This window comes from Euprymna scolopes, chromosome 29 (genome assembly GCF_053919585.1).
Source record: "Euprymna scolopes isolate OS-2025 chromosome 29, ASM5391958v1, whole genome shotgun sequence".
NCBI lineage: Eukaryota > Metazoa > Mollusca > Cephalopoda > Sepiida > Sepiolidae > Euprymna > Euprymna scolopes.
In genome coordinates, this window is record NC_136510.1 from 54,162,678 (window position 1) to 54,187,233 (window position 24,556).

The following is a 24,556-nucleotide window of genomic DNA, read 5'->3' on the forward strand; positions in this document are numbered from 1 at the left end:
AATAATTCTTCAATCGTTGAAAGTGATTGCCGCTTTTTTCTCATCGCTCCCATTTTCTCTCAGAAATCTTCTTTGCTTTACTTTCTGACCGAATTTTCTCTTGATAGTTTTTTCAGAATAATTTACTTTCAAAAAACAAAAAAATAAGTCACAGTATTTATTAGATTTTTATAGTTCGATCCAAATACCTGAATAATATTTCGCAATTCCATTTAAAACACCTTTTTATTGCTTTATGCCTTTTTTTCCAACTTTTCCCTCTCCCTTCTCCTATCTTTTTTAATTTCTCATCCTATTTATTTACATCACTTTCAATCTGTCTCGTTTTTCGATTTTCTTTTTTCTATGAACTTTAGATTATTAAATTAGTTTTGTTTTATTGTCATTTTTCCTTTTGTCTCTTACGTTTTTTATACTATGTTCAGAATTCATTTATTTTTTCTAATTGAATTAAATCTGATTTTCGTATTTTAGTTTATTAAGACTTTTTTTTACTATTTTTTCCTCCTCTACCTTTTTATTTTATTAATCATTTATATGAACTAATTTTTACCCTTTCTTTAAATCGGTCATCATAGTCTCTTCTTTTATTTTTTATTTTCTTCCTTTGATTTCTCTTTTTTCCTTATTTCATTTTGTATCGATTTTATTTCCATTTTACTTTTATTCAGTCTTTCTGGTTATTGTTTTGAACGCTTCATTCAATATTTATTTCAATTATATTTTCATTTTCTATAATACAAAATAGAACGAATAATAAAGAAAACTCGCCTCCGTTCTTTCTTTTTTGTTTTAAAAATCTCATTTAGTTGAATAATATTTTGGTTTCTTTCTTGTTTGTCTCAAGCGTTTCATTTTTTTCTTATTTTGTTTTTCTTTTTTCATATGCATTCTTAATGTTTTCTCATTTTAACTTCATCCGTCTTTGTTATTTCCCCCTTTTATTCCCTTTTCTGTTTTTTTATCAATATTCCTGCCTTTCCTCCATTTATTTTACTTATTTCATTTTTCTCAATTCTTATGTTTTCTTTACTATTTTTATTATACATTTTCCTACATTCCTGCATTTCTTTCTTCCATTCCACTATTTCTTTCTTTCGCTCTATTATTTTTCAACTTGTGTTATTTTTTCCGTCTTTTTTAATTTTATGCTTATTTCATTTCTTCTTTTTTTCACCTTTGCTTCTGCATATATCAAATCCCTTTCTTTTTCTATCTTTCTTTCATTTTCATCGTAATAATTCCTTCCACCTGTGTCATTCTGTATTTGTTTCTCCTATTTCTACGTGATGTATTTACCTTCTATACCTTTCATCTATATGCTACTTTCTCGCCACGTTTTTCATCTCTATACATCTCTATACACCTTTCTAACACACACACACATACATACATATATATATATATATATATATATATATATATATATATATATATATATATATACTAGCAGTTCAGCTCGGCTTTCCTCGGGCCCTATGTACTATTCATAACTTCATGTGCATATGAATATATATATCGGAAAGTTTGACTCATGTCCAGATAACTTACATTTAAAATTTCCAGTGTTTGGTGGAGGAGTTTTGCAGAGTCTGCAAAGGTCAACTCTTTCAACTTTGACCTCTTGGCAGCCAAATTTTCGCCCAAAACTGATTAAAAAGCTTGCTGCATGTTTGAATACCTTTATGTAAAATTTCAAATGTTTAGACCTAAAATTGGCTGAATAGTTTGCTAGAGATCGCAAAGGTCAAATCCTTTGAACTTTGACCCCTTGGCAGCCAAATTTTCGGACAAAAACGATTAAAAAGCTTGCCCCATGTCTGAATACACTTTATTTGAAATTTCAAATGTTTAGCCCAAAAATTGGCTGAATAATTGTTTTTAAACTTTGACTTCGATTTTGACCCCTTTAAATTTATTGTTTTGGATTCAGGTTCAATTAATAAATTTTATCCCTGTCCAAGGAATCTACATTTAAAGTTTCAAGTGTTTAGATCCAAATTTTGCGTGTGAGTTTGGTAGAGTTTTCAAAGGTCAAATCGTTTAACTTTAACTTCTTGACTGCCTTATTGCTGGCCAAACACAGATTAAAAAAAATCCCAAATCTCAGTATCCCCTACATCAGACCTCGAGTCTGTAGACTGAAAATTGACAGAATAGTTTGTTAGGGAAATGTACACACACAGAGACAATTTCACTTCATATATATATATATATATATATATATATATATATATATAATTATTAACGAGTTTACATTTTTTTAAATATTTAAGGAATGAGTGAATAAAAATCCATGAACTTCAGCTACTCCAGTCAGAAAATAAAAGTCTTTAAATCAGTATTAGTTAAACTATGGGAGAAGATAAAAATATCTGTTGGTTTCAGTGTGTCAAGTAATTAACGAGGTTTAGAAAAAACACAATATATCCATAACTTGTTTATTGAAATAATTTTCAAACATTAAATGAACTAGGTAAAATGCTTAGAACACAATAACTACTTAGCAATTTCTACGTTAACATAATTAGTAGGGGATATGCTATCCTTTTTTATGAATGACTTGTAAAAGACGTTGGTCCACAGAATTAGTCAAATTTGTGATTTCGATAACAGTTATTCCTCGCGATACAGCTTAGAGAGCATCCCACAACTCATCTTTGCTCTTAAATTGACGCCATTTGCATAGAGGCGTCGCTTCATGATACTCTAAAGGTTCTCAATTGGATTCAAATCTGGCGAATTCGCAGTCCACTCCATCTTCCGTAGCACACAGAACCCTAGTTGTTGCAAATACTCTTTACTTTTGTTTGCACGGTGTGAGGGAGCATTATCCTGCATAAAAATAATGGTTCTTCTGAACATCAATCTTTGCTTCTTCAGCCATGGTTCAAAGTGCTCCTTCAGAAAAGCTATGTAAGCATTTTACGTCATTTTTACGCCTTCTAGATCTCTCCATGGGCCAACTAAAGTACCTCCCATAATCCAAGCCAAAATCATTATCCCACCACCAACCTGTTAGCGCCTTAAATGCTGATGACGATATCGTCAATCTAGGACCCATCCCTTGCTCCATCCATCTGTGCCATCAAGAGTGACACGCACTTCATCCGTAAACAAAACTTTTCATGTTGTCCTCTGCTCATTTCAATCGGGATGTATGTGATGCTGCTTTAATTGAGGCTTTGTCACAGGCTTAGCAGACTTTTCCACTTCTTCCAGAAGGCGACATCGAGAACTTTCCGAGACAGTCTTCATCCCGACTTGGTCAAATACTTCTCGACTTATCTGCCCAGAGTTCTTATCAACTTCACGTTTAATTTGGAGTAGAGAACGGTGTGAAACAACTCTAGATTTACCTTTATTAGCTCTCTTACGTACCTTTGTAGGGTCCTTGACAAAGTTATACGCAGTTTGCTGGTAATTTCCTATCATTTTCAATATTTCGAGGGTAGTTTTATCTTTTATTAGCTGTTCTTTAATAGTACTCTTTTCAGAACTACTCAAACAACCTTTGACACACCTCAAATCCCGATGACAAGTTGTTACTTTACGCGGAACAGTACAAAAATTTCACAGTACGCGCAGCTCAGCATTGCCAACGTTTCCGAAGCTTTTGATACGAAACTACCGGTAAGCTTCTGAAACTGGTAAAAAATGTTATCTCGTTAATATTTTGACAGGCAGTGTATATACAGTCTGTTTTTATACATTCATTATTGGTTATATATGTGCATACATATCTCAGTGGAATCTCAATTCTAAGATACCATTTTTTCCGACCAAAAAAGGGGCGATATTGAAATGAGAATCAAGTGGTTTAAGCGTTGGAAGAAAGTGGGGTGTATACTTTCTTAGTATGAGTAGTAGAGAGCTTTTAGAGGGAGGTGTGGTGAAGGGAGTGAGTAGAGATGAAGGGTGAAAAAAAGGAGGAAGTACGATCCTATGTGGTCAAGATGTCGTAGCGTGGAGGTATTGGTATTATTTTAACTTGGCGGTTGTTTATTAGCATTAGTTTTCGTTTTATCTGAATTCATATTATACTCTTATCGCTGTTACTTCCCCATCTTAGGTCTTAATCGTTATCTCTTCTTTTATGGTGGCGACTTTATTTTTCATCTATTTTATTGATAAGCTCTAAGTTTTTAAATTATTTATTTATTTGTTTATTTATAAGATATATGTTCATATAGTAAAATCAACACTCAGTGAGTAAATATACAGGCTTATTTATACGATTTAAATAAGAGTGATATACTGGGTGTTATATTTTCCACTCTACAACGGTGTCTGAAGTAATTACAAAGGCAATGGTGTTCATATCTATATATAAATTTAATTTCGATAATTGCCATTTTTTCATTAGGGTTGGTTTTCTTTTCCTTAATAAAATAAAAGCATATTTTATAAGTTTATATGCTTCGTTATAGGGATGGGTTTTCCAGACTATATGCATGCAAAAAAGTACATAATAACATATATTTGCCTATATTGGTGGATTATTTCGTTTCAAAATCTCTCTAGAAAGATTATCGCTTGGGATCAATTATGATGTTGGTTTCCTTATTTAACGCTGCTATACAATAATACTTCTCGTAGGTATATCAGCATGTCAATTACAAGCGTATTAGACCCGTAGATTATTATATTTAATCGTTTTCGAGTGTTAAATTATTATATATGCAAAGTGTGCTCACCCATATCCAGTTAAGTGCAAATTGTATTTCTGTTTGTTTCGTTTAATATTAGCGACGTCCACCTTGTATTGGTGTAGAGAGCGCACCGTTAGGGCTTGTGCCGCCTCAGATCTCAGGGTTCGGACGTTCCAACAGGCGAAGAAGTAGTTCTGTCTTCTTCGAAGCATTCCGGCTTACAAATTTAACACTTGTTCCACCGGGTGAACAAGCGCGTCGGCTCCCGCGTACGCCGTAGTAGGGTCCGCAGTTGTATAATTGTGCATATTTCTCATGAAGTTTCTTGGCGGTAGTAACCACAGGCGGACGCCAGTCGCAAGTGTACACTGTGGGTGTGTGCCCATGAATGGATATCCTTGCCGCTGATTGTCAGCAGACGCAGAGGGATAGTCCGACCATGGAGCCGCCGATTATCGACAGTCGTTCCATGGGTTTGAAGACAGGTTGCCGCAAGTTCCTTACAGACGCAGACTATCACCAGGCGCCGCCGGTTGCTGGCAGATGCAGCTGGATTTAAGAGCAGACGAACAGTTATAGCGATGAACACTCGCTTGCATTCCCGCTCATTCGGTGTTAACCGGTCTCGCGACGTGGACGCATGGACGTGAATTTGTCTGTCAGAGGTTATAAGTGACACACGCCTTATGGAACCATTTTATAGAGCAGTGGGAGCTCATACCCATATGCCCAGCTCCGGCATAACAGACCATTTGAGACCCAAATACAAGGTGGACGTCGCATGCTTGTCTGAGGTCAGATTATCGGACAGTGGTCACCAATCCATGAAGGTACCACAAGAAGATACTTTCTACCACCTCTATCACAGTGGGGTAACGGACAACTCAGGACTGTATGGCGTCGGAATCGCTCTGAGCGATCGCGCACAAACATCTCTTTTGGACTGGGAACCCATTTCCCCTCGTCTTGCCCGAATTCGGCTAAAAGGAGTTATCCACAACGTCTCTGTCATCGCAGTCTATGCACCCACGCTAGACTCAGCCGACGCTATAAAGGATACCTTCTACGACGAATTACAAGCTGCCGTCAACGGAACCCCCGCCGGCGACATGCTTGTCATAGCAGGTGATTGGAATGGCAGAACTGGCAAGGCGGATGCTTAAACAAGATCTACGCTGGGCCCATTTGGCGTCGGGAATCGCTGTGCCAATGGCGAACGTATCATTAACTTCGCGATGAACAATCACCTCATTGTCTCCAATACGAAGTTTCAGCATCCAAATCATCATCTGGTGACGTGGTACTCGAATGACGGTGTAACGGCGAACCAGATAGACTACATTTTGATACGCAAACGCTGGGTAAGCAATATGCGTGACTGCCGCGCTTACAGAGGTGCTGAAACAGGAAATACCCATGGATCGGATCATGTCCTTGTTAGAGCCAAGCTCACAATGCGACTGAAGGCCAACAAACACGTTTCCCGTCAAAAACGTCTTGATATCACGAAGCTGAAAGTGGACGATACTGCGACTCAGTTTCGACTGGACCTACGCAACCGATTCAATGGCTTACAACCAGAAGAATCGGTGGAAGATATATGGAAAGCACTCAAAAAGGACGTCACTGAAGCAGCGGCCAACATCGTGGGTTTCACAAAGCGTCGTCAAAAGGACTGGATCTCAAGTCGAACGGTGAAATTGGGTGAGGAGGCTAAACGTGCAAGACTCAACGGAGATGCCAACTATCGTCGCCTTCGCCGAGAAACAACGCACTCTGCCCGCAACGACCGCAATGTCTACTGGCACAATATCGCAACTGACATGGAACATGCGGCCTCGGTAGGGGACTCCCGCAAGTTATATCAACTATTGAAGTCCAGCACACAGACGAGGTCATTCGTGAGCGAATCCATCCACAACAGTGGAGGTGAAATCATTACTGAGCTAAACGCACGATTGGATCTGTGGCACGAGCACTTCCGTGAACTCCTGAACCACTAGCCTCCACCTACAATACCAGGTCAAAACACCCCCACCGCTGAAGATCTCTACGATTGCTCGTCGGATACCCCCAGCCATGAAGAAATCAGAGCCGTCATTGCCAAGTTGAAGAATAACAAAGCTCCAGGCGAGGACGGTATCCCGGCTGAGGTCTACAAGACCGGAATCGATGAATTAACCCCTCGCCTACACCAGCTGATTTCTGAGATTTGGAATAGTGGGGAGATTCCCCAAGATTGGAGTGACGCCATCCTTCTTCCCTTTTTTAAGAAGGGTGACAAACGGACATGTAGTAACTACAGAGGCATCAGCCTTATAGATGTCGCTGCCAAAGTCTTCACTATCCTCATTCTGAGACGGTTTCAATACGAAAGGGACAGAAGGACTCGTCCTAACCAATGTGGATTCCGACCCGGCCGCGGATGCGTCGACCAAATATTCACGCTGAGGCGAGCCTTGGAACAGCGCTGGTGCTACCAACAGCGTACAATCGTATGCTTTATCGACTTCGCTGCCTCTTTTGACTCGGTCGACCGCGGTACCCTGGGGAGAGTGATGGAAGCAGATGGTATCCCCCCGAAGCTACTCAACTTGATCAAAGCCTACTATCATCGGACTCGCACGCGTGTCCGCTGTTATGGCCAGGACTCCTCTTTCTTCAACGTCAGCAGTGGTGTCCGCCAGGGATGCGCGCTCTCGCCCACCCTTTTCAATTACGCTATTGATTGGATCATGGAGCAGGCGCTGCCTGGATATCCTGGCGTCGTGGTGGGGCGTAACTTTCATCTCACCGATTTGGACTACGCGGACAATATTGCGGTTCTCGGTGAGAGCTACAGAGACATACAGACGGTGCTGAACCGAATCCAGGAGAAGGCAGCTGCCATCGGCATGAGAATCAACGCCAGCAAGACGAAGATTCTATCGGCTGGCATCCCCCAAGCAGAAAGGTCCTCCGTCACTCTCAACGGGGAAACCCTCGAGGAGACGGATAGCTTCAAATACCTGGGCTGCACGTTCATTGGTACCGGTCAAGGCATGAATGAGATTGAAGCGCGCATTAATGCCGCACGAGCTGCCTTTTGTCGACTCCAAAAGCGATTATGGTCACGGCCTGAAATACGTCTGAGGACAAAAATACGAATCTACCAGGCCCTCGTCCGCTCAATACTTTTGTATGGATGTGAGACCTGGCCCATACGGAAAGCGGATCTGCGACGCGTAGAAGTTTTCGACCACTACAATCTCCGCCGCATTCTCCATGTCCGTCCCTTGGATTTCGTCGCCAACAAAGAAGTCCGGCGTCGCTGCAATCTCCAGGCAATTACTGACCTACTGCGGGCCCGACACCTTCGATGGTTCGGCCATGCCTCTCGCTGTGATGCAGGGGTCTTTATCCACGAAGCTATCCACGTCCTCTACCCGGCTGGAAAAAACGTGTCGGTGGCCAGCTAAGAACGTGGCTCGGGACTATCAAAGCCGACGCTGAGCTTATTTCGGGCCCGCTCATCCATGACCTTTCTCGTTGGAGACGTGACTGGCTATTGCTCACTCGGGATCTTGCCTCCGATCGCCGGGCTTGGGCCGCAGCGGTACGAGATGTGCATCTTCATGAAGCCGACTCAACTCCTCCAGGGTGAATGTCGTTTCAAGTACAAGTACAAGTAAGTTTAATATTAGCGCTTGAAATAGTGTTGAGGGATAACGAGAGGATAGCTACTTCTTAATTTAGCGAAGTTATTTATGCAAGCATATTTTTGGTAAGTATAGTAATTAATTAGACGGACGTCGGTTTATAGTAAGTATAGTTATTAATTTGTGATGTATCTGGACTACTTTTCAATTATTCCCTTGGTCCATTTATTAATTACTTTTAATATTAGAAGTTGGGGGTTAAGAATTCTAGTATTACTACTATGAGGGGATCACTATTCGTTTTAAACTTTATTTAATATTCCGATTCTACTTTTATATTTAGTAATTTTTCACAGTCCTTAAAACTAATAATCCTGTGTTTCTCTGCTAAACGTAAGTAACAGGATGAAGTTAATGAATTACATGTTTTAGCTTTCTTAAGTATTTTCTATTTGACTAAAGGTGTTTTGTTCGCCCCAATTTACTTCCAGTCGCTTACCAAGAGCGAGGTATCCGTAGCATATACTTTATTATTGACAAAGTATGACAACAGAACCTGTATTTAAAGTCGACTGAAGTGCTGCCTATGTAGTTTTTTCCATTTCTAGGTTTTCTACAGTGCTTATTTATGCTCAGTCCTTGTTAGGCAATTTTAGCTCTTTCCATAAGTGAGGAATAAAATAAATAAATAAATAGAGCTTATCAATGAAATAGATAGATAATGAAGTCGCAAACAGAAATAAAAAAAAACTAACATAAAAATAAGATAGGGAATTAACAGCAGTAAGGGTATGATATTACGTCAGATAAAAGCGAAGACTTAGGCCAATAAACAGCCACCAAATTAAAATAATACCAATACTTCCTCATTGCCACAGCTTGACCACACAAGATCCTACTTCCCCTCCTATTTCTTTACCCTACCACTACCCCTTTCATCACATTTCCCTCCAAAACTTCTATTTCCCATATTCACAAAGTATACACTGCACTTTCTTCCAGAGCGGAACCCACACCCGAATATATTTGATAAAAAACGAATGTAATCTTTCAATATCGTCTATTTTTAGGTCTGATAAAATGGCCCCCTTTAAATTGGGATTCTACTGAAATATGTATGCACATGTAACAAATAATGTGTGTACAATAAACAGACTATATACCAGTTCTGTCCTTTATTGAGCACACTTTAATAATCACGCGGATTTAATTGAATTTACATCTAAGAAACTAATCTATACAACCATTTTACATTATATATATATATATATATATATATATATATATATATATATATATATATATATATATATATATCGTTATTTCTTCCTACCTTCCACTGTTCTCCATTTTTCGTCATTTTCATATTTTTTAAATTTATATTTATTTATTTGAAATAATTTTAATATTTTCCGCATTTCTTTTTTATTCGAATTCCATTCCTATCTCATAATTTAAGCATTCATTTATTCTACCTTTGCACTAATTTATTTATCTCTTTCTTATTCAGTTCTTTTTTGTATACCTGCCCTCTTTCTCCATCCTGCCTCCTTTCCCAACGAGTAGAGGCTCCTTTTTGTCTGAAAATGTGCGAATTTCTTATTAACTCGGTTGGACGTTAGGCTCGCATCAAATAACTTTCAGTTGTAGTGACCCGGACAAAAAGAAACGGACATTCGGTGAAGCTGTTCACTGTGCGGCCAGTGAAAAGGAATAACATTAGTTGCATGGCCGATAGGAAATAAACTTGAATAAGAGATTGGATCATGGATCTCAAGAATGCAATTCTTGGGAATGCTTCTAACAGGATTAAAGCAAATTATTTTCTATCTATTTCTATTTATATAAAGTTAAGTGTGTTTATATATTTGTGTATAAATTTGTATGTTAAGTATTCACTCCTAAACTAATTAACTGGTCATTATGAATTTTAGACTACATCTAGTAAGCGTGAGGGTTGGGAATATGGGCCATATTCAGCTTAATTCACAAACATCAAAAAGTAGGCGTGCAAGGCTTTCAAAAAAATCAGATACTTTCGATTTTGTTAAGATATTAAGTGTAGATATTAGATGTCAATTAATAAAATCAGTTTGTTTGGACAACTTTTTAAGCATTTTGGATGAAATATACCAGCACAACCTTTCATTTGAAAATTTAAAAAGAAATACGTTAAATTTGGTTCATAGCAATTAGACACTAATCAAATAAAATTAAACGAATTTCCCTAATGCTTCATTCTTAACTTTTTAATATTTTTCTAAAATCAAAATTATGTAATAGATTATGATTAAACTTAAAATAAGAAGAAAAAGATTTAGTAGCATTGATTTCAATCTTCACAAATTGAGATAAAAGTGATGCATTGGCACGACATTTCCCTAGTGTATCTCTCTATCAATATCATGATATGGATTTCGTATTTAATCGTTTTGTAGTCTGGCATGTCGTAAGTAATTTAACCCAGTCATGTTGGTAAATAATTTCGTTTAAAGTTCTAAATAATTCGAAATGGTTATTTCTACTGTAAATATATGTTATGCGTAAGCATGATTCAACTTTTATTGCTAATATGACTCTTCGTCATAAAAAACCTAGAATAACTGAGAACTGAGAGGCGACTTTAAATTGTTTCAATTTCTCAAGTCAAAGTCTGCCAGCAGCAGAAACATTGATACATTTATCACATTTTCACACGCACGCCATTTGTATTTACTTTCTTATTCCATACATTTCACATTTATTCAATACGACTAATCTACATAAATAGAGAATTCAGTATTAAGTTCCGAGAAATTTGATTAGCTGTTCAGATACGTTTATCGGATTAAGAGAATATCGGATTAAGGGAATTTTAAACAGTAAAAACGCCTATACAGAAGTAAACTACATTGCGTTAACAGAAACTATAACTATGACTCTGACAAACGCCACACAATAATATCTACCTTCGTACGTTTCCTTCTCCCTCGATGTAGGAATTGAATATAACAACTGCCATTTCTGCAAAATAATTCTTTTGAATACATGTAACGAAAATTAACTTTATTACATTATTGAAGCGGAGGACTTTCTTTCAATCATTACAAAAAATAAACATCCTATTTCGGTCAGCAAAAGTATTGCATATATGGTAGCATTACATATTTTTCTTAATATGCGTGTTGCATTTATGCGCTTATCACTTAACAAATAGACACTCATGCAAAATACGAGTCGTGTTAAAATAACGGTATTATTTAGAAGTCCTTTCTTAACGTGGGATTTCAGAGCTTTTTAACTATGTGCTTTCAACTAACATTTTCATATACAAACAATACCGTATAGTAAAATTTATTTTGAAAATCATATAAAAAATTTGTATGACGGTTCAGCTCACTGAATGAAAATGCTCGACGATTGAAGACAGACAATTTGCCAGCCACTGTCTGCTCCTGTCAAGAAGTGAACGGCTTGAAAAGAAGACTAATCACAAATTACCACAAATCAACATCACAACCGCTAGCGAATGACAATGTCCGCAACTGGATGACAGTGCCCGAAATTTGAAGACTGGCGATTTCTAATAGGTGCCGACACTGGTCATAGCAGACTGGTCAATAATGACCGATAGTTGTACAAAGATTCACTTTCAACCAGAAAACGCAAGTAACCGCGTCCAAACGCCACTGAACGCAAGTAACCACCAGTGCTCACCATTGCAGACAGACAATTTAATTTCGAAACAATCCAGTGGGAGATGATACTAATCATAGCCGTCACTGAACGCCAAAAACCAACAGTGACAGTTGTAATGGCAGCTAATATCTCCCAGTAACCGCCTCAAAACAGCACTAACCGCTAGTGACAGTCAGTGCTCGCCACAGTCATCTAGTGACAGTCAGTGTATGTCAATACCTAATAATGCGTGACAGTTGAAAACAGACGATTTCAGTTAGGAACAATCTAATAGAGACCGACACTGATCATGGCCGCCAGTAACTGCCACTTACAAAAGCAGTCCGTATCTACTTTAGTCAACGCCGGTACCCGCCAGTACCCGTAAGTAATTGCCCCAAACCAGCACTAACCGCTAGTAACCACCAGTGTTGACAATGGCAGCTAATACTTCCGCTAGCCAGATATTTAAGCCACGACCGCCAATGTCCGCTATTTTCCAGAGCCGAAATTGGCCCCAATTTATAACCGTAGTTTAATTTGTTTTCAGGGGTGTCTTTTACCGAATCTGTTTCGGCTTTGTGTCATACTTCTAACGGACAACGCCAGCACACGTATATTGCTAGTTTTATATATTTTGCCGTTTGTGGTCGAGTAATGTCAAACGAAAAAGATTAATTCATTGCCCTTACTCTTTTTCTCAATAACTTAGGTAAGTAATTTTTGCGGAAGGAAGCGTTATAATAATAATAATAATAATAAGAAGAAGAAGAAGAAGAAGAAGAAGAAAAAGAAGAAAAAGAAGAAGAATAGTAAACTCGATATCTATCTATATATCTATAAAAGTGAAAATGTCTCTGTGTGTCTGTCTATCTGTCTGTTTGTGTGCATTTCCCTGCAGGTTAGTATCCCCTTTAATTTCAGGTGTCAACAGAATACCAACGAAATACAGAGGAGCCAAACTGAGCATCAAAAACCAAAAACCCAAAGGAAGAGATGACGAGAAAAGTGAATTGATTGATAATGGAATGCTATTATAGAAGCCATTCCAAAGAATACGGATATCGGAAACGTATAAAAGCGTTGTGGGGTATAACATTGAACAAAGAATTGCAGACCAAGCACGACTTATTCTCAGAAGACGGTGGATTTCTAACTTAGAACTGCTCAAAATACAGCAAAGGATAAATGATGGAAAAGACGCATATAGGATCCTCACTGGAATGTCGCACATGGAAAATCCACGCACAGATGTCCAGCAAAACATAAACACATTAAATAGTGATACCGAGATATGTGAAACAACGGAACTCAATGAGAATGACACAGAAGTAGAAAACATGATGCAAATTATTAGGGAAGAAGAAACAAAACTTTAGTTTACGCAGGTACCAAGACAGTAAGTATAAAGTTAAAAGTAGAAGAAAAGACGGTGAAAGGAAATAGACCGATAAAACCAGAAATTGAGGCTGGAAACTCAGATCAACAAAGAAAGAAGCTAAAGCAATATACAAAAAGAAAACGATTAGAAGAGGATGGAAATGTGAATAAGAAAAGACAGGAAGAATTAAAGCAAAAAATAGCAGCAAAGAATGGGAAGTTCAGACGATACAAATACAAAACTGGACAGTACAAACAAACCAGGACCTTTGAAAGCAAGGAAGGCCAGTTTTATCAAAATGTGAACGGAGGAAGAACGAGAACAGAACAACCGGAACCGACAGAAACAAAACTGTACTGGAACCAGATATGGAAGGAGCGACAGGATCATAATAGAAATGCCAAATGGTCGAAACATGCAAGAAGAGATGTAGCAAATCGAAGAAGGGACAGAGAATCAAATCAGCAAAGAAATCCTCAATATAACTCTACAAAATTGTAAACTGGAGAGCACCAGGTCATAACGGAATACATGCCTGTTGATTTAAAACAAAATCACAACACATGACAGATTAAGTTAGAACTCGAAAAGATGTATCATAGAAACACAAAAGTAATGGATGACCAAAAGTAAAACTACTTTGGCGAAAAAAGACGCAGAGAAAGGAGCCATTCCAGTAATTACAGGCCTATTACATGTTTACCTACAATGTGGAAATGCTAAGAGCATAGCTGAGGAAACAAATTCATCAGTCCCTTCATAATCGCGTACTATTTCTTGAGGAACAGAAAGGATGGCAAAAAGGAAAAAGAGGAACACATGACCTATTATACATAAACCAAAGAAAGGAGATAAAAAGTAGAAAAAAGAGCTTAGCAATAGCATAGATCGACTACAATAAAGCGTATGACAATACCGCAAACATGGATTATTGAATGCCTGAAAGTGTGCAAAATAATAAGCAAGATAATAAATTCAATAGAAAATGCAATGAAAACACGGAGACTTAAACTGACGGCTAATTGACAGTACATAACGAAGATTAAAATAGAAATAGGTATCTTCCAAGGTGATTTTCTCTCACCACTATTATTCATTATAGTTAAGATGCCCCTTGACAACATACTAAGAAAATTCCGAGCCGGATACAAGTTCACTAATACAGATGAAAGAATGAAACACCTAATGTAGATGGATTACCTGAAGTTATTTGTAAAAATAAAGACGTAATTCGAGACACAAATTAGCACAACCAGAATCTTCATTCAGAATATCCGAATGGAATTCGGCAAGAAAAAGTGTGCACTCCTGATCACGAGAAGAGGAAAACTGGAAGCAACGGAAGGTATGCTACTATCCAACCAAACTGAGATGAGGGTACTAGGTGAACATGATATCTACAAATATTTGGGTGTTCTGGAAGCAGACACCGTCAAACCATCAGAACTGAAAAAGAAAATTGGAAAGGAATATCTCAGAACAAGAAAACTCCTCGAAATTAAAATATATAGAAGAAATCTAATTAAAGGTATAAACAAATGGGCAGTGTGTTTTGTAAGATACTTTGGACTTTTTATAGGATGAACGAAAGAAGAACTGAGGCAATGCCCAATGCACTACATTCAAAAGATGATACTGTCCGATTCTATGTGAAAAAAGACGGTGGAAGAGGGATGGTTAGTATAAAAGTCTGCGTAAATAACACAAAGAAAAGTATTAGAAAAATACATAATGCAGAACACTGAAAGAATAATTACTGCAGCAAAAAAACACTGAAAAACAAACAAAACAGAAACAGAAGAAACAACGGTGAAGATGAGAAAAATATGAAAAGAAACAACTACATAGACGATTCATAAGGATAACAATATACCAGACTGAGGAAAACACTAAGACATGGCTAAAAAAGAAACCTTAACAGAGAAACTGAATCTCTAATAACAGGCGCACAAGATAACGCGATTAGAACCAACCGCATTAAAGTAAAGGTCAACAAAACACAAGAAAACAGCAAATGCAGACTCCGCGGACAAAGAGACGAAATAATAAACCACATAATAAGGGAATGCAGCAAAATAACCCAAATAGAATATAAAAATAAACATGATCAAGTGGGAAAGACAGTATATTGTCAATTATGCAGACAACTTATTCGCTTTTTGTTGCTGTCTTTACGAATGTAATGTAAATCTGAGTATTTACTGTTTTTCATATTTCGAAAAAAAATAACGTTTTATTTCATGCTGATTTTTACTTGAATAAATGCAGTTTCATTTTAGATTATATTCTCATAATTAAAAAAAATGTCATCGATCTAAATATATCTTCCACGAGAAAACTTTCCACATGTTTTGAAAAACACACGTTTTGAAGGACACACGTTTTGAAGGAAGGGGAGTTTTTATTCATTGTTCATGCACGTTGTATAGTGTCTATACTTTTTGAATATATCCCTGTATCTGAAGGCAATCTAATAATCTCAAATCCATTGTATTGCTTCTTCTGGTGGTAATTAATGAAGTATTTGTGTGTTCAATTCCTGATGTTCAGATTTGCCCGCCTGTCGCCATGTTTTCACGAACAAATCCTTTGTTTGACAATGTCTATTCCGTCCCTTGTGTACTCGAAGTCATTCTTCATATAACGGTTGTTGTCAAGATGAGTAGAAGGTAAAATCATCCAATTTGCAGCATTCTACCAACGAAGCCATTACACAAATGCAGTTCGGATTGGCGTGAAAACAACCTCTGTTTGACAGTTTCCGTTTCCGATGGCAGATAGAGATTCACAACAGAAAGAAACCGGAAGCAGAAAAACAAGATGAGAAAATAGACAGTAATAATAGAATTCAATAATAATGCTTAAATATAAAATAGTTGTTTTCGAATAAAAACATGCATAATTTTTATTATGTTATTCTTGTATATGGTTTTGTGTAAATTAAATGTTTTCGTCGTAGTTTATCAGGATTAAATCCCGCGTATTTAGTGCTTAGCGATATTTTCCATACGTATCTTTCGTATATTTTATTATAAGTAAATTTAATGTAACACTATTTTCTGATGTTTCGTGCATGTCCTTTCTTGTACAATTTTGTGCAAATGTGTTTTCAGTTTTTTTATATCTGTCGTCTGATTACGATACTTTTCGTCTTCTTTCTCTTATCTCTCACTTTCTACTCTTTCTCCTCCTTTCTCCTCCAACTACTAATAATATTACTACTACTACTACTACTACTACTATCGTTAACTTTGCTAATTTTCCTTCTTCGCTAACAGATAAAAAAAGATCTGCTCACTCGTCCATTTCCTTCCGATTTATATTTTCTTTCGTTCCAATAATTCGCCGTTTCATCATTTTCCCGAATACAAATAGATTTATATAAAAGATTATTTTCACCATTAAAGTTTCTCATATTAAATCAAATTAGTTTGAAACACAACATACATTTCTTTGAATATTTAACACTTTTTTAGCTTTCTGTTTATTAAAGTTTCAAACGGTATTCAATAGGATTTTCTCTGTATTTGCATGTTAACCCCCGTCATTAAAAATGTTTTTGCGCATTAAAAGTGTTAATGGTATTTTATGATTTGTCCGCATATTTCAGTCATAATTAATATCATTGCTGTGTTGGTGAATTCTGGTGGCGCACTTGTTTACTTACACGGATGACTGTGCAGTTTTTATTTTGGTAATTCCGGTAATTTTTATAATAAGCACTACTGTATATTTAGTTATTATAAAAACTAGTGTATATAAAAATGCCGTCCATCGTTGCCCGGTCGTAAAATACGCTTAAATATCTTGGTATTTTTATTTTATTAATGTATGAATTGGTTGGTTGGTTGGTTGGTTGGTTGGTTGGTTGGTTGCTTTTGTTTTACGGCATATCAACCCTTTTCAGGTTATTTAATGCCGACTCCAACGATTTTGAAGAATTTTTTTTTTTAAATAGAATATATTTGTTGTTTTCAAGTCGGTTTCTATTTAACCCATAGTTGGGACCCTAACAGGTACTACCGCTCCGGGTCAGAGTGGACCTGGGAGCAATGGCAATTGAAGGGTGGCTCCACACTCCCCAAAGCCCGCAAGCTGGGGCCTCGCCACTGGATATAGTTTAAGGTCATATCCAGGACCTTGTTAATGTATGAAGGCATTATATTTATTGTTATAGAGTCAATTCTCTATTGATCATCATATAGATATACCAATATATAATAGTGATTCTAAAGATTACTTTAAATATTACTACAGTCAGCTGTAGTAAAAAAACAAAAATATTATTCGCTACTATCTAAGTGAAGACTACATGCATATCGAGCTTTACAAATTATCCGTCTTAAACATATAAATGCATATTTGCGCACTCATCTGTGATAAATATCCAGTCATCTTAAGGTTGCCAATTTCCAATTTGTCAAGATGAAAACCAAATCGAATTTTTTCCTCATGCCTCAATCCTTTATATCAAATCTTAAGTCTGTACACCAAAATTCGAGAGAGTAGTATGGTAAGACCATTCTGCACAGACTCACACTCTCACACACATGCAGATATTGACAGTATAGTTTGGTGTAGACAGTTCCGCATACACACACACACATAGATAAAGTCACTTGTATATATATACATACATACATACATACATACATACATATGTCATGTTTTTTGAAGATTACAAAAATTTAATTATCGCAATTATGAAGAAAAGACGTTTTAAAAAATATGTTTAGAAGTAAATCTAATAAAAGTCAGCCGATCGACTTTTTATTGCTTTTACATTTAATCTTGAATATCAAAAATAAGTCCTTTTATAATTGCGATATGAATAAATCAATAAATATTGATTTATTCACAAAAACCTGCATTTTTACTAGTCTCTGATCCATTATACCCCCCCCCACACACACACATATATATATATATATATATATATATATATAAAATAAAAATTACAATTAAATTTACCAAAATGATCAAAGAAGGTAAAATTAAAGTATATTATAAAAAATAAAGAATTAATATTTATAAAGTTATCTCAGCCAGATGTAAAAGCTCGATAAAACCAAATTGGAGATAGAGCTTATAATATATACCATATTCCCTCTGCTTCACTTTTTTTGTTATCAAGTAAGATCTTTGACTTACTTGTTGTTTCATCAAATACTTTTGCATGCAAAATTCGATCCCGCATTTTGCTAATTCCTACCCTCTGATGAGAAAGAAAGTATTTCTTCGAAACTCCGCGGATTAAGGATTATCAACTTATCTAGTGTTTCCTTTTCAGATTAAATATGTTTTTAACTCATTTCAAAGTGTTTTTAACATGTTTTATTAACTGTTTGCTCGTATATATATATATATATATATATATATATATATATATATATATATATATATATATACATGCAACTAATTGTATTTTAACAATGACTAAAAATTTCCGTTTGTACATAATTACCGATTTTGATTTAAATTCTAGATTTCGATTTTTTAAAAATCAGCAAATGTTTAGCTGTAGAGTTATTTTTTTTAGATTACAGTGAAAACCCATGTACTATTTTTTAAGAACGTGACATATTTTTAATGTCTTTTTTTTCTTTAAGCCATGTATTAATTTGTTTTTCATTTATGTATTAATTTATTTATCGAATTGTTTTTCTTATAACCCTTGTCCCTGAACACCCCTCTAAAATGCCTACCGACGCCATTCTATTTTTATTATTCTTATCAAGACTAAATAATGCACCGTCTAATGTCGCATTAAGCAAAAGGGGTAAATGATTTCCAATCAAGTCGAGAACGAACCGAGGGAATTCTAACCAAGTTTTTCAAGAATTACAGACGTCAAATTTGTCAAGTGAATTCTTGTAAGCATTAAAAAATATTTTAAAAATATCTTTTTTCCTTCAGTCATGTATTAATTTTTCTTTCATTTATGAATAAACTTATTTAACGAATTTTTTTTCTTACAACCTTGTCCCTGAACACCTCTGCTAAACACAATTGTTAAAACTTATTGAAAGTTAGTTATTGTTGTTAATTTGCGGCTTGTAATTCGCTCACTAAATTTCCTCAAAATAATCGCGTTCTGCAATTTTGAATTCAACGTCTTCCTACATTTCTTTTAGACCCCCCCACCAAAAAAACAAACAAACAAACAAAAAAAAAAATGCCGGCGCCATTCCATTTTTAGTATTCTTCTAAAGTAGACATACTAATAAATGCGCCGTTTAGTGTCAAAGTAAGCAGAAGAGGTAGATGATGTTTAATCAAATCAAGTCAGGAACAACTCGAGGGAATTCTAGCGAAGTTGCTCAAGAATTACAGACGTTAAATTTGTCAACTTAATTTTTTCCATATTTCAGTTAGTGCGAGGGAAACCTATCACCATAATTTTTCCTGTTGTACTTATATCAGTTTCTTTTTTTAATGGAGAGTAGATAATGCATTGTTGATGCGTTGGCGGCAGCTCCCATAACTCTCGCTTCTCCTAATTTGTCTCTCAATCCTCGTTTGGAACGAGTGATTTTTCTGACAAACAGAGAAGAAAAAGTTATATTCTAGGTCAGCATAATTTTGCGTTAGCAGCAGCGGGAAACCAAACCTGACCTATTCTTCCTAAGCGAGACTGGCATTGGACCGACTATTTCTCTATATGAGTTGTAATTAAAGGGTATTTTTCTTTAACATCCAAATCTGATCCCCAAGATAGACATGGGCATGGAATATGTGCCTACATTAGAGATGGCTTACCATGTGCTAGGGACATCACCAGAGAAGACCCAAAATTACCTTATATGCGCTTTCGAATTGCACTTGCTCACACCACTGCATTTATATTTGCCTTCTCTCGCCCCCATAACAGTGGAGTTACTATCTTTAAGAGCATATCTGAGAAAATTGATCACATCCTGCCTGTTTATCCTTCGGCTAACATTCACGTCTGTGGAGATATCAATGTTCATAACGTGGAATGGTAAGCCACTCAAACAAGACAGATGATGAGGGGAGGTTCTGTTACGATTTTCTCCATTGCTTATGACCTCACTCAGATTGTTCACGAACCCACTAGTGACGGTCAATATGCAAGTCTCCTAGACCTTTTTCTACCAACTTGCTCTGCTCTATGCCCATCTCTTCTGTCTCTACTGGGATCTTCCGACCACTCGGTTGTATCAATCAAGATAAAAATGAAATGTAATAAGTCATCAGACGTATCTTTCCATCGTACAGTGTATCGATGCTTTATGGCTAATTGGTATAGCTTTCGGACATTTATATAAGATCTACCTCAGTGCTTCATGTTTAAAAAGAATGTGTCCTCTATAATATCAGACCTGACAGAATGGTTAATTGTATGTATGGACCACTTCATATCCCCGAAAAAATTCCAACAAAAATGTAGCATCTGTAGCTCTCTCCAATGCCATTGCGCACAGAAATCACTTTTTCCATTGCTTCTAGTGTAATAAATGTACTGGGACTAAATCTGCTTTCAGGACTTCAATGTTCACAATGTGAAATGGTTACCCCACTCAAACAAGACACATGATGAAGGGAGGTCTGTCATGATTTCTCCATTGCTTATGACCTAACTCAGATTTTTCCCGAACCCACCCGTGTGCCTGACACTGATGGTCAATATGCAAGTCTCCTAGAACTTTTCTCAAAACTTGCCTTTAGCTATGTTCGCCTTCCATTCTGTCTCCACTCAATCTGAACGTGAAAACCACTCGGTTATCTCCGTTTAGATAAAAATACAATGTAATAAGTCCGCCGACATACCTCTCCATCGTAGAGTATATCGATATTCTATGGCTGACCGAGATAGATTTCGTACATTTATATCACATCTACCTCTGCGATCCATATTTAAAAAGAATACGTCCTCTATGGTAGCAGACCTGACAGAATGGGTAATTGTAGGTATAGACCGATTCTTTGTGGAGATGCGCCACACTAGATGATCTGAAAATCACCCCTTCTAAGGTGTATGATATCATAAAAAAACTAGACATCTCGAAGGCATATGGACCCGATCTAATCCCGACTGCGCTATTAAAAAATGCTCCGCTGAGTCAGCTCCAAGTTTCTCTGAACTTTACAACAAATACCTTAGCGAATTTGGCTTCCTCACTGCTAGAAAATTGCTTCTGTGGTACCAGTTTAAAGAAATTCTGGCGAAGGAACTGACCCATTAATTATCGCCTCATTAGCCTTCTACCGCTTTTCGCCAAAATATTTGAGACCATAATTAATCAAGCTCTAGTTTACCACCTTACAGCTGCCAAACTTCTGACTGACCATCAATATGGATCTTGGCAGCAGATATCCTAAATGTAATCGTATATAGCGTTCACTGGACAAAGGACGGTAGATCGGTAGCCCTCGATATATCTAAGGCATTTGAAAGGGTATGGCACGATGGTCTTCTAAGGGAAATCAGATCATATGGTATCACTGGAAGAATACATAACGTAATTAAACCCTTCTTAAGTAAGAAAAGAATCCAGGTTGTCCTCGACGGTCATACATCTAAATAATATGACATAAATGCGGGAGTGCCTCAGGGGTATATCCTAGGACCTTTATTATTCCTAATATTCATAAATGACGTCCCTGATAAAATTGTCTCTGACATGGGTATGTTTGCTGATGATACCACGCTCTATAACAGGCACGAGAGTAAGACAAATGAACACATATCTAAGGAAATGGCAGACACACTAAAGGAAGATCTCCAATCTTTAGTGAAATGGGGACAAAAATGGATGGTCACATTCAATGCTGCCAAGACTAAGCTTGTTTCCTTCAATAATTACAAGAAACCTTCTCTACCACCAACAGCAATGGACAAATAACATTACTTGAATATACTTCCTTTAAACTCCTCCGCTTAAGGTTCACATGTAACATGAATTGGAACAGATACATTGAGATCATTGTCAAGGCTGCTGCGAAGAAGCTGGGCTCTCTCTACCATGCTAGAAAGCTACTTACGCCTTAAAGTATGCTTTACCTCTATAAGGCCACCATTGCCCATGTATGGAGTACTGTTTTCACATTTGAGCTGCTGCATCTGCTACTACTCTCTCACTCCTAGACAGGGTTCAAAAGAAAGTCGGCAACCTGAGAGATTCTGAACTGTTATCTTCCGCCTGTGTCCCATCGACAAAATGTATCTCTCTGCCTGTTCTATAACTATTTTAATGGTGATTGTTCTGACGAACTACAAGCACTTGCAACCCTCGACGTAAATACCCCCGACAAACCCTACAAGCAGCCAAATCCCACTCCTACACAATAGAGATCCCTAGGTGCAAGAAAGCCTTTAACTCCAATAGTTCCCCCCCCAGAACTGCTAGACTTTGGAACTCCCTTCTGGTTTCCCAACTGTGCTGACATGCAGAAGTTCAAGTGTAACGTGAACCGACATCTTGCTACTCATCTCCCTTCATTATATCCCTGCAACTTACGTCCCCGATAGTAACTTGCTACTTCAAAGTGGCACTATGCCTTGTTTGGGGTGAAAATTGAATTAAATATATATATATATATATATATATATATATATATATATATATATATATATATATTCTAACACACACAGTGATAGAAGAGATATTATGGAGCAAAAGTGGGTATGATAAAGTTATTTTCCATCAACGGGGGCAGGACCCTTGGAGGAAAACCCTATATTCGCTCACACCGTTTGATTTACACTCGTAGTGTTATCAATAATGGCAAGGTAAACTGACATTCGGTGAGGAAAGGTTTTGATTGATTACAGCACTCACTCTCACCAACGGGGTTAGCGCCCCAAGTGAGGGTAACTTATAACTGAAAATTACGAAAATAATATTCTAACATTAGAGGAGATGAGAAAGAAAAATAAAAATTATTTACACACACACACACACACACACACACACACACACACACACACACATATATATATATATATATATATATATATATATATTCAATCGCATAAGTATTTTATTTTAATCGCTTCCGACGTGATCTCTTGACAAGGGTCGGACGAAAGGTATCTCGAGGGTTTTTTTTTTAAATTTTTGTCCAATAGTCTTTTGACAATTTTTAGTGTCTATTTTTTCTCCCTGCATCGATCTTCCCCCAAATTCTAATGGCTCTACTTATCCTTTTAAAAACTGTAATATATATATATATATATATATATATATATATATATATATATATATATATATATATATTCATCCGCATTTCATATTTATTTCAACGTTTCGTAAGGATGATATATTTGAGGAAATATTTTCTACGTTTGAACTTGACGGATTTAGTTAGATTATATATTGGTGGTTTTATACCATTTTTGATGAGTAGCTGTATGGAGTGGTGAAAATAGCTTCCATAAAAAAGCCAACTTTTGCCTAGCGTGTATCACATAGATGTAAGAAAGTACACACTGGAACGAAACTATTGACTACATGTGACCGATCTGCGTCGCTAACCATAAAATATGAGTGTAATATACGTCGACAAAATGCATTTTAAAACTCGAAAGGTTAAGATAATTGGTGCTTGAAATTGATATAAAAAATTACGTACTTGGAGAAAAGTATACTCTGTTACAGGGTTCAAGTGTCGAGCATATTTTTTCTGAGGTAAGTATTGAAAATGATGTTGTTGAAGAACATTTTACTATATGATAAAACCTAGTGACAAACCCGTTTTTTCATTGAATACCGTGTCATCAGGAAAAGTATATCACATAACAAAGTTCTAGTCGGGAGCACGTGGTTTCCATCATAGTTGACATTTTTCGTTTATTTTGATATATTTTATTCTTTCATTTTCTCTGAATCAGAAAATATTGTTCTACGTAATAAGAAAGCCATTCTTATAATGTATCTATTAAATGAGAAAGCCATATTTGGTAAATCGTTGGCGCATTTAGTAGTTTTCAATAAAATTTATTTTTGTTTACTTGCATGTTTAGAATTGTCCAACGACAACACTTTGGCGTGGTTAAATAATCTGAACGTGAAATACAGATACAATAAGGGAACCTGATTGAGATTATGTCGCCAGAAATAGAAGAAAGGATATTTCAGTTATTGTCAGTTATTGGTTTCTAAACAAAACAGATGAACGGTTCTATTTCTCCGTCTCGTTGCTCCTTCAAATTAATATGGTACCCATACTAAAATACCTGCTACTTTAAATAATGGAATTGATTT

General features: G+C 36.5%; 2 protein-coding genes across 2 annotated transcripts in view; both read left to right on the forward strand.

Annotated features, from left to right (window-relative positions):
• Positions 1-5,377: 5,377 nt before the first annotated feature.
• On the forward strand, positions 5,378-5,815 carry LOC145252316 (protein CFDP2-like). Its single transcript, XM_080111728.1, has one exon. It carries the CDS (start codon positions 5,378-5,380, stop codon positions 5,813-5,815), a length of 438 nt encoding a protein of 145 aa, XP_079967854.1.
• A 72-nt stretch (positions 5,816-5,887) lies between these two features.
• Positions 5,888-24,556, forward strand: part of LOC145252317 (uncharacterized) — a 174,737-nt gene continuing 156,068 nt past the window's right edge. The window contains exons 1-2 of the mRNA XM_080111729.1: positions 5,888-6,493; positions 6,656-7,481. Of these exons, the coding sequence (XP_079967855.1) occupies positions 5,888-6,493; positions 6,656-7,481 (1,432 nt within the window). The remainder of the gene's footprint in view (positions 6,494-6,655; positions 7,482-24,556) is intronic.